The sequence below is a fragment of the Pygocentrus nattereri genome, chromosome 24 (assembly GCF_015220715.1).
Source record: "Pygocentrus nattereri isolate fPygNat1 chromosome 24, fPygNat1.pri, whole genome shotgun sequence".
NCBI classification, from domain to species: Eukaryota; Metazoa; Chordata; class Actinopteri; order Characiformes; family Serrasalmidae; genus Pygocentrus; species Pygocentrus nattereri.
Window position 1 is genome coordinate 21,266,917 of NC_051234.1, and position 13,193 is coordinate 21,280,109.

Here is a 13,193-nt window from a genome sequence, read left to right on the forward strand (position 1 = left end):
GAATCTCTCCCACTACAATAAAGATATCTTGACTGCTGGCAAAGCCACTAATGTAAAGGCTAAAAATACAGTCATTATTTTTAACTTCCTAGCTGTAGCTATCTGGCTTCTTTCTGCTTCAGGTATCCACCCCCAAAGTGCCTGTAATTTCTCTGAAGTTCCTCCCACCTTCAAGATACATCATCAGAAGGGGGTTTGAACTGGAAAATCTCGCTTCAGAGACTACCGAGACACTGCTGTATGAGATTATTAGGCATGTCTACAACAGATGTAGCGGTGGATACTTTTTTCATTTTGGTTACAGTGTCACTTTAGGCAGGGCTGCTGTTTGGAAGCTTTCTATATCCACACACAAAGACTTTGAACCTGGTGCTAGGAGCATAAAACCTGGATCCACTGAACACTAAAAGAAAGAAATGGTTCTGATGAGTCATCTTTCACCTCCTACATTCGGACATATTTTCATTTGAGGAAAGCCAAAGGAGGCATGTAATAGTAAGGGCAGCCATCTCAAGAGGGTCATTAGGCTGATGCTTACTGTGTATATACGTGTAACAGCCAAGGAATATCAGGCCATTTTATACGGCCAAGGTGCTCCCTATAGTGCAAACACAGTTCCCTTGTCATGTTTCCATGTTCCAAGATGATATTGCCCTCATACATTGCTATAGAATTTCAGGAGTGACATGAACATTAAGGTGTAGTCACACCTCTGCTATGGCCATCCTAGTCACTAAATCTAAACATTATTGAAACTGAGATGACTACCCATGGATTTTCATCTTCCTCATTCTTCAAAAAACTAGAGGTCTTTCTTCTTGAAGAATAATCCAGTGTGGTCCAGCATCATACTAATCACAGCTCAGTACCTAATGAAGAACTGAAAGTGTCTAAAGGCAGAGAGTGATTTTATTCCATTAAGTGCCTGATGTTAACCCTTATACAGATGGATGACAAATTGAAACCCAAGTAAATGAGTGAAGAAACAAAGCAAGTGCTAATGCTTCCAGACTGCATGATACAATTAAGCAGTTAACACCCTGCCCTGCTCTGTGGAGCATATAAAAATGCTGAGCAGGCGCAGTTGACCCATTGTTGATTAAACTTCATTGATTCCCCATACAAAAATAGTTTATTTGCAAGCTAAACCTCTTGAAGCCTACTTAACGTTATTTTTCTCCAATACATGGGATATAATTTCAATAAAGGGCAAGAGAATTTATTAAAAATAAAACATGGAAAATGGAACATCACTGAATTGGTTTATAAGCTTAGAGGTATAGACATTTAAAACTAGTGCTAACTAGTGACATAACACTCAGGAATCCAAGCAAGCTTGTCAAGAAGGCAGAGAATACAAAGGAAATCATCAAATGCTTGTCAAAAGAACCACTGTTGCATGAGAAATACTAAAATGGTGAGTCTCAAGTGATTTAGACTGTCGGAAACATTCAGTGTACAGTTACATCTACATTAGATGCATTTATTTTACATACCAAGCTCCCAAAGAAAACCCGCCCATAGCAGGCTAGCTAGCTGAGGATCAGTCATTGAATGGACGACTGAGCCCACTGACTGAAATTTTCAGCAATGAACACACAAATCATCAAATAATATTAAGTACTTGAAGTACACTACATATCAAAACGATTGCCTCTGAGATTTGAAGACAAATAAAAGGCGAAACACCACTTTTATTACTGATTGTGTAGGTTCTAGTCTATTTTCACATTCCAAACACAGGATAAATTTACTGTGATTCTATGGAGACTGGGTGGGTGGAGCCAGCACAGTAACTTTCCTTTGGCTGTATGTTGAACTTGAAGTGCATTTAGAGAACTCGTAGAGAGGAGAATTACTACTCTGTCATGTCTTCTAGGCTTCTCAAACACTAGAGGGCGCTCCCAAGCAAGTCCAAAATAAATGCCTTCAGATAGAGTATTTAGGCAAAATCTGAGTTTATAAATGCTTAAACATTTTTAATGTACAAGAATACATTCATTTCCTGAACACAGAAAAGCATAAAACATTTTAACAAAGCTGTTATATTTTTGAGTGCTTTTCAACTTGATTTATAGGAGTTTGAAATGGCACCTCATGTATGTTCATGACATTAGTGAGTGCAAACAGCTAGTGAGCTACTCTGCTTGCCAAGCAATCAGCACTCATTAGCAGTAATGCTAGCGTCTTGCTGTCCAAAACTTTAGGTCACGAACGTAACCCCGGTTCTCTGATAGCATGAGTGAGGTATCTCACTATACGGCACGCCACTCTGCGTAATCCTCAGAAGCACTTGTATCAATACACCAGCCCCTAACCTCACTCATGCTATCTGAGTACCGGGGTTACGTTCGTAACCTAAAGTTCTCTTTTAAACATTCATTTCAATATCTCACTATGGGATATGCTGACTCCCATATTGCCAGACAAGCTCACTTCAAAAACCGGCCGCCCCAAGCTATATAAATCTGCTCCGTCATAGAGGATTCACTTTCTGAGGTCCCAGTTTAGAGCATGCAGATCCAGAATCGGTCCATTTTTTGGGAGCAGAAAGTACCTCGAGTAAAAAACGCCCATGCTCTCTTTGGGAGGGACAATTCTTATTGTTCCTTTTCTCATCAATGAGGATATGTCCTCTTGAAGAACACAAGCTGATTCAGAGCTTTTGAGAACAGTATTCCCTTGAATTGTGGTGGACCAATGGCAAATTAGAGTCCCCCTTGTGTATTGTTTTCCACACTCATTTTGAGGTCACACATGCACGCCCTGCTTCTCTCTTTACAGCGAGTGGAGTTAAGGGGCGCTCCACTGACACCGATGACGTGTGCGCCATCTGCTGGCGTAAGCAGGAGCTGTGCCCCGACGTGAGACACTTAACAAGTCTGCAGCATCCACGTGCTTATGTGACCTTTTTTGTGGGCAGCCATGTTTTTGTTTAACACTGTGTCTGGAATGTTTTGCAACATGGTAGGAGCACTGTGTTTTAACACTGTGTCTGTAACATATGTTATAGCACCCTCGGCTGCAAGACTGAATGCGCTGTGGGAACACTTTTATTAAAGAACACTGGTGTGTGCTTTTGAAACTTGGTGGCATTAAAGGAACATCCACCTGAACATTGCTTCTCAGTTTCTTTGCTGGGCTCTGCAAACTGAGCACCAACTGGGGCTCTGCACGCTTGAACTGCAACTCTTGGGGGGGTTGGAGAAACCAGTGTCTGGCCTGGTTGCTCCCTTCCTACGGCTGTGCACTAGGTAGCACAGCATTTTTCTTCCCACCCTGAGTGAAGGCCTGAGTTGGCTGACTCCTGTGCGTCAAGGTAGAAGGAGGGGGGTTCTTGTACCAAGCAGCTGTTGCACTGAGGGGTTGGGCTGTACAGGAGGTCCCGTTTGTGTCACGGGGCGCGTAGAGATGCTGAAGGCAGGAAGTGGGCGGGCCACTGCCTGTGCAAAGGTCTGGCGAGGAGTAGCAGATGGGATCATGTGCATCTTTCTGGGGAGACATGTCTGCAAAGATTCGCCTTCCTTTTTCTTCTCTTTGCAGTGCTGTTGCATGGGAGCGACAGCAGAACCAAACAGACCCTTGTGGTCTACTGGAACATCCAGAAGCTGAACCTTCTCCTTGTGAGAGAGGCTAGAAAGGTAGAGCCACCGGGCCCTCTCCTGTGCCACCATTTATACCCATTGCCCTGCCAGAGGCTTGGAAAGCACATATGTGTAGTCGAAGGCAGAGGTCATGCCATCCCAGCGGCTTGAGTCTTGTTTGGACGTCATCTCCTCCTGCAGCTCAGCTTGGTATGCCATGAGCATGGATGAGGCATTGAGGGCTCTGACGGCTGTAGCAACAGAACAATATGACTTTTCAGTCATGGAAGAAGACCACTACACACTCGACTGGAGGCAGGTGAGAGAGGCCACTTCCTTCCATATCCACACAATCTAGCACTGACCCTCCCTGAATGGGGTTTTTGGCAGAGAATGGTTTATTCCAGAAGCGAGTTACTTCCTCCTTGCATTCGGGGACCACTGGCAGGGGTTGTCTCGCAGTTTGCTTGGGAAGCTGTTTCCCTTCATAATAGGAGCTGGTAGTCTATGCCAGGTCTCTGTTTGTTTGGATCTGTGGTAGCCATTTCCCTTTATAATGGGAGCTGGTAGCCTCTGCCAGGAAGCTGGGACACGGAATGCCCAACCACTCTGCTGCACGTTTACACATATCCTGCAGATCCACACCGAGGGGCAGTGAGTCAGCATCGCTGCCTTCCGATCCCGCAGCGTTCAGTTGGGTAGCCTGTGATGACGGGATGAAAATGGACTCATCACAGTCCTCTTCCTCAGAAAAAAGCCCCTCAGACTCGCCCAGCGAGTCACACTCGCTGTCCATGATCGCAGAGATGCACTGTATGGCTGTGAGGCCACTGAAGTCATCCATCAGTGGCTCAGCTTCATCAAGCTGATCGCCCCAGCTCTCACTGTCAGGCGCCTCGGAGTCCTCCGCACCCACAGTCACTGAACTTGGTGTAGTTCCCAACAGCAGGTCTCGGTCAGACCAGCTAGTTTGGCGCACTAGCCTGCGGCTGAGACTCTTGAGGGAGAGGCATGCGCAATGCTCACAGAAGTTGGGTGAGGTTTGTGCGGCTTGTGCATGTCGCAGCCTGAGGCATGTGGTTCATCTGGTGTGAGTGTCCATGCCTGAAATCTTATTCCCACATGGGCAAACTCACAGAGGTTTCTCCTTCACAGCTAGGTGTAGCCACCAATGCTAGCTGAAGGTCGGCTAGCAAACTGATTTGTTCGCTATGTGTTGGAGACTACGTGGTGAGCAGGTCCGCTGTTTGGAGGCAACCAAACCTTGTTATCTTCAAGCCTCTTCCTATGGTGAAGGAATGAGGTTAACACCACCACACAAGCAGGCAAGTTAGCACCTGGCGACCAAGTTTTTAACTCAGCTAAGGGCCCAAATGCGGTCGTGTCGAAGCTGAGCTTCTGAGTGAAGTGAGAAGAGGTTTTTGAATAACCAAGTGATGTTGTGTCAGCCCTTAAATATGGAGGAGGGGTGGCTCCTCCCTGACTTGGCTGCCAGCCAATAGGGGCTGCCGTATTGATACAAATGCTTCTGAGGACTGAGAGGGGCGTACCCCATAGTGAGATACCTAAATGAATGCTTGAAATAGACTACTTTCTAAAATTCTGTGCGAGTTATTAGAAACTATTTGAACTTTTTTTGCTTCGCAGTTTAGCTTCATTCACCTCCATTCATTGAGGCTTGTGAGCGCCCTCTGGCGTGTTGCAGTCCTGTTTTTTGATATAGCAGGGGAAATGGGAAGAGGCCAGACTCTCATTAAACCGGCTCTGGTGCGTTCAACAGACACTTTGTTTCATGCACGCGCCATGTAACAGTAAAACAGCCATGCACGGGTTCCCTATAAAATAGTTACCAGTTTCTGACCTGGTGCTTTCTGGCCCATTTCCACCCTTGCTGATAACTAATAAAAGTCAGATTATTCAGTTTAGCACTGGAGCTATGACACTAATGGTGCTATGATGCTATATAACTGTTGTGCTTAAAAATGGACAAAACTACATTGAATAGCTAAAAACTGTAGCAACAGTCATCTTGAAGCCTGACTTTTATTTTTTAATTTTTTTTTAGACAAACTAATCCTTCAGGCTTTTCACCAGGTTGGGACGTGAAGGTTTGTTTTTGTTGTTGAGCAACAGCTGCCTCAGTGGAGCCGTACGACGCAGACACGGGCAGCAGTGTAATCCTGTACGGTATCACTCTTAAGCAGCCTGCCACTGCAGACCCGCACCTTTCACGGCTGCATACAGCAGCCACTCGAGCATGAAATCGCAACGGTGATGCTTTAATACCTCCAGATAGCACAGCTATATCGCCCCGCTCCGCTTCTTTTCTGGCTTTCGAAGGGGAAAGGAGGGGGCGCAGCGTGATCTGCACACTAGAAATATTCAATTCGGCCAGTTTTCTTGTCGCATTCTGGAAATCTCACAGATCTATACAGGCTCACATTTGTGGCCATTTGTGAATATTCGGGGTGAAAGGTAGACAAGCATGTGTATATCAATTCAGTAAGTGTCAGACAGGCTGTCTGTGCTTTTGTCTTGTTGAAGGACAGATAGCTTTGGTGACTGGCAAGCCCTGAAGGGCTTTCACTGGAAGCCTGTCAGGGAAGCTTTCCATCCAGCCCTTGTCACGGCCACTAATTCATTTCGTTTAAATAAAGGAACTGATGACTGTCCAAATTGTACTTCTTTTTTTTTAAATAGTTCTGTCTTTTCAAATCCTCACCTCTCTCTCTCTCTCTCTCTCTCTCTCTCTCTCTCTATCTCTCATGTTGGATAGGTTTCTGCCAGACTACATAAGTGGAGATTTTGATTCCATTACACCAGATGTCAAAGCTTTCTACTCAGAAAAGGTATTTTTCTTTCCCTTCTCTGCCCCTTTTCTTCATCCTCTTCTTCTTTCTTCTTTTTTCTTTCTTTCTTTTTTGCTTCTACCTTTTCTTCTTTTTCTTTGTCTTCGTTCTTCTTGTTCTTCCTCTGTTTCTTCTTCTTCTTCTTCTTTTTCTTCTTCTGTCTTTAAAACTTTCTTTTAAAGTTTTTTCACATACAGATTTTTCTTTGCTTTTTCCTCTTCTTGCTTTTGTTTGTCTTCTTTATCTCCTTCTTATTCTTTCTTCTTTTTCTTGTTCTTGTTTCTTCCTCTGCTTTTTCTTGCTTTTCTTTTCCTTGTTCCTCCTCTTCTTCTTCTGCTTCTCCTTTTTTGTTGTTATTATTGTTGTTGTTCTTCCTCTCTCTGTGTCTCTCTCAACAATTATTAATTCATCTTTAATATAACTGATTGTTCCATAATGAGTGAAAGCAATTGCTTGTTATCAAAACAAATCACTGTAGATACAGAACTATATGGTTATCTAGATTTACACGGTATACATTTTTTATGTTGAAGACTGAGGCAAAGCTCCGTTTGCCAAATTAATTTTAGCTGGTACAGCCCGTTTTAAATGCAGATTTCACAGTTTAGGTTGATCCCACTGCCATTTTTCCACTCACAGTAAATTTGATCGTGGGAATTGCGCATCGCTCTGAAGAAAAATGGCATGTGAGGCTCAGGAGGCGAAGCGCTTTAGCGTCGCAAGAAAGCCCACAAAGATACATTTTTGTCGACAGACTTTCGCAAGAGCATAAGCGCGATGGTGCATGGCTGCATATCTGAATGTGAATGAAGAGAAAGGCAGGCAGAGAGCCAGCGGTATTCTGTAGGGGATAAAGGGGAGATCACACTGAAACACGAACAAGCTCCTCAGCTGACACTCGCCAGCCGGGCTTTGTGCTACCTGCTGCGAGTGAGAAGTCACCTGGATCGGCGCATGTAGACGCTTCTATTGAAGCAGAACAGAGCAGCAGTGTTCCCCTCCGTCCGTGCTGACACTCTGAGAAGCTCCCCCAATGAGACACACCATTTACACACCCAGCAAAAAGCACTATTTGGGGGAGGGGGGTCACAGTGAGCACTTTAAATTCTACAAAAACTTCCAGAACTTTCAGTTCTCAGAAACATTTAGAAATGTGTTCTGTTTTAAGTTACAGTCATTTTTATTATGTATATGATGTACATGACACCTTTAGGGGGCGCCAGTGAGTTATGTTTCTTTATTTAATGCTTGTTAATAACACCTTTAGAGGGAGGCAGGGAGTAATATTTGTTTATTTGATGTTTGTTGATAACATCTTTAGAGGGTGGTGGTGAGTAGTGTTTGTTTATTTTATGTTTACACCTTTGGAATGTGGCATTGAGTAATGTTTGTTTATTTGATGTTTACACCTTTGGAAAGTGGCAGTGAGTAACGTTTGTTTATGTAGTGTTTGTTAATAACTCCTTTAGAGGGCAGCAGTGAGTAATGTTTGTTTATTTGATGTTTACACCTTTGGAAAATGGCAGTGAATAATGTTTGTTTATTTAATATTTGTTACTAATACCTTTAGAGGGCAGCAGTGAGTAACGTTTGTTTATTTAGTGTTTGTTAATAACACCTTTAGAGGGCAGCAGTGAGTAACGTTTGTTTATTTAGTGTTTGTTAATAACACCTTTAGAGGGCAGCAGTGAGTAATGTTTGTTTATGTGATTTTTGTTAACACCATTAGAGGGTGGCAGTGAGTAATGTTTGTTTATATGACGATTGTTAACACCTTTAGATGTTAGCAGTGAGTAATGTTTGTTTATTTGATGTTTACACCTTTGGAAAGTGGCAGTGAATAATGTTTGTTTATTTAATGTTTGTTACTAATACCTTTAGAGGGCAGCAGTGAGTAATGCTTGTTTATGTGATGTTTGTTAATAGCACAACTAGAGGGCAGTAATGAGTGAAGTTTGTATATTTGACGTTTGTTAAATGTTTGAGAGGGACACAGTCACTAATATTTTTTTATTTAATATTTGTTAATAACACCCTTAGAGGGTGGTGGTTACTAATGCTTGTTTAATTGAAGTTTGTTAATAACACCCATAGAGGGTGGTGGTTACTAATGCTTGTTTATTTGATATTTGTTAATAACAGTTTTATAGGTCTGTGGTTAGTAATGCTTGTTTATTTGATATTTGTTAATAACAGTTTTATAGGTCTGTGGTTAGTAATGCTTGTTTATTTGATATTTGTTAATAACAGTTTTAGAGGGTGGTGGTGATAAATATTTTATTTGGGCTGGATTATTTTTTCCGTCAGTTGGGAGTTACTAAGTATCAACAGCTATTCGGCAAATAGCTCATCAGGCACTTCAGCCTCTTTAGGTTTGTACTGTGATAGTTGCATTATATAGCTATAATCAGTCAACTAAAATTTCATGAATTTTATGACAGGCCTAATATAAACACTGCCATCAAAGAGAAGACATTCAGATAAATAAGTAAGTGAAACTTGTTTGTAGTGGATGCTTTCTTTTATAATGGCTCAATAGCATTAAAACTAACAGTATTATTATTATGCAGTCAGTCAGCCTAGACATATTTGTTGCATAAAGTTTGTGTCTTTAGTTTTCACTCTGGAGCTATTAGGTTAGTGTAGCTAACAAGTAATTGGAGGTTATATGCTATGCATGAAGATCATGCTAGCTGCTAGAATACTATCTAGAAAATGTCCGGTTGCAGAACTTATATTTAACTTAGCTAAACCAATCTGTGCAGAGATCTCTGTAAAATGAATCCATTTTAACATGAATGAAAACTAAGTTTGATTTTGAATCGCAACAAACCTGAAAATGTGCCCTTTTACCGTCTGACAGGATGTGTAAGTATCTCTAAGAATATAACTGACATTTTCTCTCTTTTCCTTGACCTCGGTGTGGCTGTAGAACTGCAGGCTGATCGAAACGGCTGATCAGGACCTAACAGACTTCACTAAGTGCCTGGACATTATGGTGGAGGAGATCAAAAAGCGGCAAGTTCAGGTATGACTTCATTCTCTTCATCAGCACTCAGCGCTGCCTTAATTTCAGAAAGCTCATCAGTGGGAAATCAATGTGCTGATGCTGATGTTATAGGTTTGCCTCTAATCTAACCCACTGCCCACTCTGGGCCCACAGCAGGCCTGAGAAAAAAATGACTTATAAAGATCAATGGCTACCTTGCATGAGCTTCATCTAGGTCCAGTCAAATCCTGCAGTCAGTTCATATCTTCTGCACTGCAAAAATGTGTGTCTTGGCGAGTGAAAGGAACCTAAATGTAGACAACATATAAAATATTCTTCATTATGTCTAAGCTCATATAAATATTATGTAAAACTATTACCGTATTTTCCGGATTATAAGTCGCACTTTTTTTCATAGTTTGGCCAGGGGTGCGACTTATACTCCGGAGCGACTTATAGTCCGGAAAATACGGACTTCACGGCAACCGGGAGAATGCGCCACGCTACGTTCTCGGAAGTCATTGAATGGATCAGCAAAGCATGGGCTTCCGTGAAAACCGAAAGCATCCTGCTGGGATTCAGAAAGGCTGGAATAATTGCAAATGTAACTGACGACGAGTCTGACAAAAGCGACGAAGAAGAGGAAGCGGCGCTTCGTCCACCTCCAGAGTTAGTGGAGTTGTTCATAAGTGACACTGAGGATGAAGAGTTCAATGGATTTGATGATTTGGAGTGATATAAACTTTGATAAAAATGGTTTGATAAACTTGTTAGCATGTTCTTTGTTATAGTTTGTCATTGTTATCTGAATAACTGTTCATGTTACGTTAACTTGGATTTTATTAAATCCCCCCCCCCCCAAAAATGCGACGTATACTCCGGTGCGACGTATATATGTTTTTTTTTCTTTACTGTGCATTTTTTTGGCTGGTGCGACTTATACTCCGGAGCGACGTATAATCCGGAAAATACGGTAATACAAAAAAAAATAATAAATAGAATATTTTAAGGTTAACTTGAGCATATTAACTCATCTTAAAGGGGCGTTTTGCAGGGTTGGGCAAATACTGACAAAGTAATGATGCCTAACCACTGAATAAACTGTCCTAAATGTGTTCGGTAAAGCCTTTCATTATAATATAACATATTCAGGTTATATTTTGGTAAGCTACATGAGAAACCCATTTATACTTCAGGCACACTGTTCCTCACTGTTAACTGGTTGGTAGTTATTAATTTAATCTTAATCGTCCCTCAAAAGACCTCACTAATGCTGAGATTACTGACTAATCATTACACTGATTTATACATAGGCTCTACTCAGGCTAGAATAGCTATTTCAGTGCTTGTAAAGAGGCTGTTAATCAAGGTCCTCTGTAAAATTCATCTAATGACCATGTTTGCTACATGCTGCGTACTGATTCTGAAATAGGTGATAAATAAGAATGGGTCGTGTTTCTTTTGAAGATGTTTTTTCATAAAAATGTAGCAAGTAACCATAAATTCTGAATACTGCCTTTACAAAATGTAACTTGGACTGAATATAGATACTTTTTTTCTGTGTTCTGAATACGTATTCTTAATACGCGTATTTCGTTACATCCCAACCCTGGCCCTTATTATGGTATTCGTCATAGTATTGCAGCATGCAATACTTTGTATTCCTCAGCTTCATAGCTTCATTGCTTTGAAAGAATTCATTTTATATTGTTTTCATGCTTTTGTTCATCAGCACCATAATACCCAATATACCTTAGACAAATACATCATAATACCAATGGAAATCTCTTTGTCTGCCAATTCTGAGTGTTATTCACTCAGTTATAGGCTAATAAATACAACCAGGCTGTCCTTGGTGTAACTCTTACCTCAGATGTTGAACAAAAATGTAAAAAAAAAGTGATTCTATCTTTATTTAGCACAAAATGGACAAGAGAGACTTTTTACCCTTTTAGTCAGAGAAACTAAGCAAAACTGAGGTAAGGTATCTAGGTCATTTCACTGGCCTTGATCTCCTCATCTGACAGGTCATTTCTGTCATTTGAATAATCTTTTCTCATCATTGTAATGATTTCATAACATTTAGTTCAGTTATATGGTGTCATCTTTTGTACTTTAAACAAGCTTGTTAAATCCATATTGAACGGTCTGGTCTTCGGTCACTTTGTCTGATGTAGTGGTTCTTTCCCTACCTTGTGTGTTGTTTGTGCTTTGTGTTTCTTTGTTGAAACCTTGTAGTTAGTTACTTTGCTAGTTTGTTTTTGTTATTAAAGTCTGCTCACACTTCTATCCAGCCTCACTGCACGCTCCATACATGACATATGGCTGCTATATGACATTCAGCTTCCAACCAGTGGTAACATTAGCTGTCTATCTTTCCTGCATTCACAGGCTAAGAAAAAAAAATCAAAACCTCCAAATACAAACCCCAAAACAGTTAGTTATTCAAAACGTCTTACCAACCATCAAGAGGCATAATCAGAAGGGGGGTTCCTAGTTTAAACTGGATGATCTCACTCTTGAGATTACTGCAGCAGTGCTGTAGGATGCTTGTAGATATTTTTATAGCACATGTAACGATGAGTAGATTTGTCCCTTTAAGTAACTTCGTCAAGTAAAATAATCTTACTTATAATTGACTTATTTTAAGAAATACTTCTTGAATGAAATAGAAGTGAGTGACATCATTTCACCTGATAAGATTACTATATATAGATGCCAAATACTATATATTGATGTCAAAGTCCTGTAACATTTTCTCTTTTTACTCAATTTGACAATGCCGGTTGTACAGGGTGGGCCATTTATATGGACACACCCAAACAAAATTGGAATGGTTGGTGATATTAACTTCCTGTTTGTGGCACATTAGTATACGGGAGGGGGAAAACTTTTCAAGATGGGTGGTGACCATGGTGGCCATTTTGAAGTCGGCCATTTTGGATCCAACTTTAGTTTTTTCAATGGGAAGAGGGTCATGTGACACATCAAACTTATTGGGAATTTCACAAGAAAAACAATGGTGTGCTTGGTTTTAACGTAACTGTATTCTTTCATGAGTTATTTACAAGTTTCTGACCACTTATAAAATGTGTTAAAAGTGCTGCCCATTGTGTTGGATTGTCAATGCAACCCTCTTCTCCCACTCTTCACACACTGATAGCAACACCGCAGAAGAAATGCTAGCACAGGCTTCCAGTATCCGTAGTTTCAGGTGCTGCACATCTCGTATCTTCACAGCATAGACAATTGCCTTCAGATGACCCCAAAGATAAAAGTCTAAGGGGGTCAGATCAGGAGACCTTGGGGGGCCATTCAACTGGCCCACGACGGCCAGTCTATATATGTACTATATATTGTGTGAGCATTTCATGATGAATAGACTAATAGAAATAGTCCATAAGAGAAAAATAGAATAGAAGTTTTTCCATCCCCCCAAAAATGTACCATTTTGCAGATCCAAATTGTTCTAGGTTAAATAACTATAAATATTCCCACAACATTTTTATAAGAGACTAGATATATTGTCTACACTTATTGCTTTTCTATTATGAAATGTCATGTTTTGCAGTGTGGTATGTGAGATGGATGGCTGTGGGATGGCAACATGAAATAAAGATGTTGAAAGAGGCCCAGTCGAGGAAGGCTATGTGGAAGAATGGCTTCTGAAGGAGTTTAGATGTCAGGCTGGAGGTGGAGTGGTGGTTTGCCTTGTGAATCCAGAGTGCTTTTATTTATTTATTTATTTATTTTATCCAAGGGGAGGTGAAG

The 13,193-nt window shown here is 41.1% G+C and overlaps 1 protein-coding gene across 1 annotated transcript in view; it reads left to right on the plus strand.

Moving 5' to 3' along the window:
* Nucleotides 1–13,193, plus strand: part of tpk1 (thiamin pyrophosphokinase 1) — a 117,306-nt gene that overhangs the window by 51,974 nt on the left and 52,139 nt on the right. Inside the window, exons 5-6 of the mRNA XM_017717972.2 lie at nucleotides 6,361–6,433; nucleotides 9,366–9,461. Coding sequence (XP_017573461.1) covers nucleotides 6,361–6,433; nucleotides 9,366–9,461 — 169 coding nt within the window. The remainder of the gene's footprint in view (nucleotides 1–6,360; nucleotides 6,434–9,365; nucleotides 9,462–13,193) is intronic.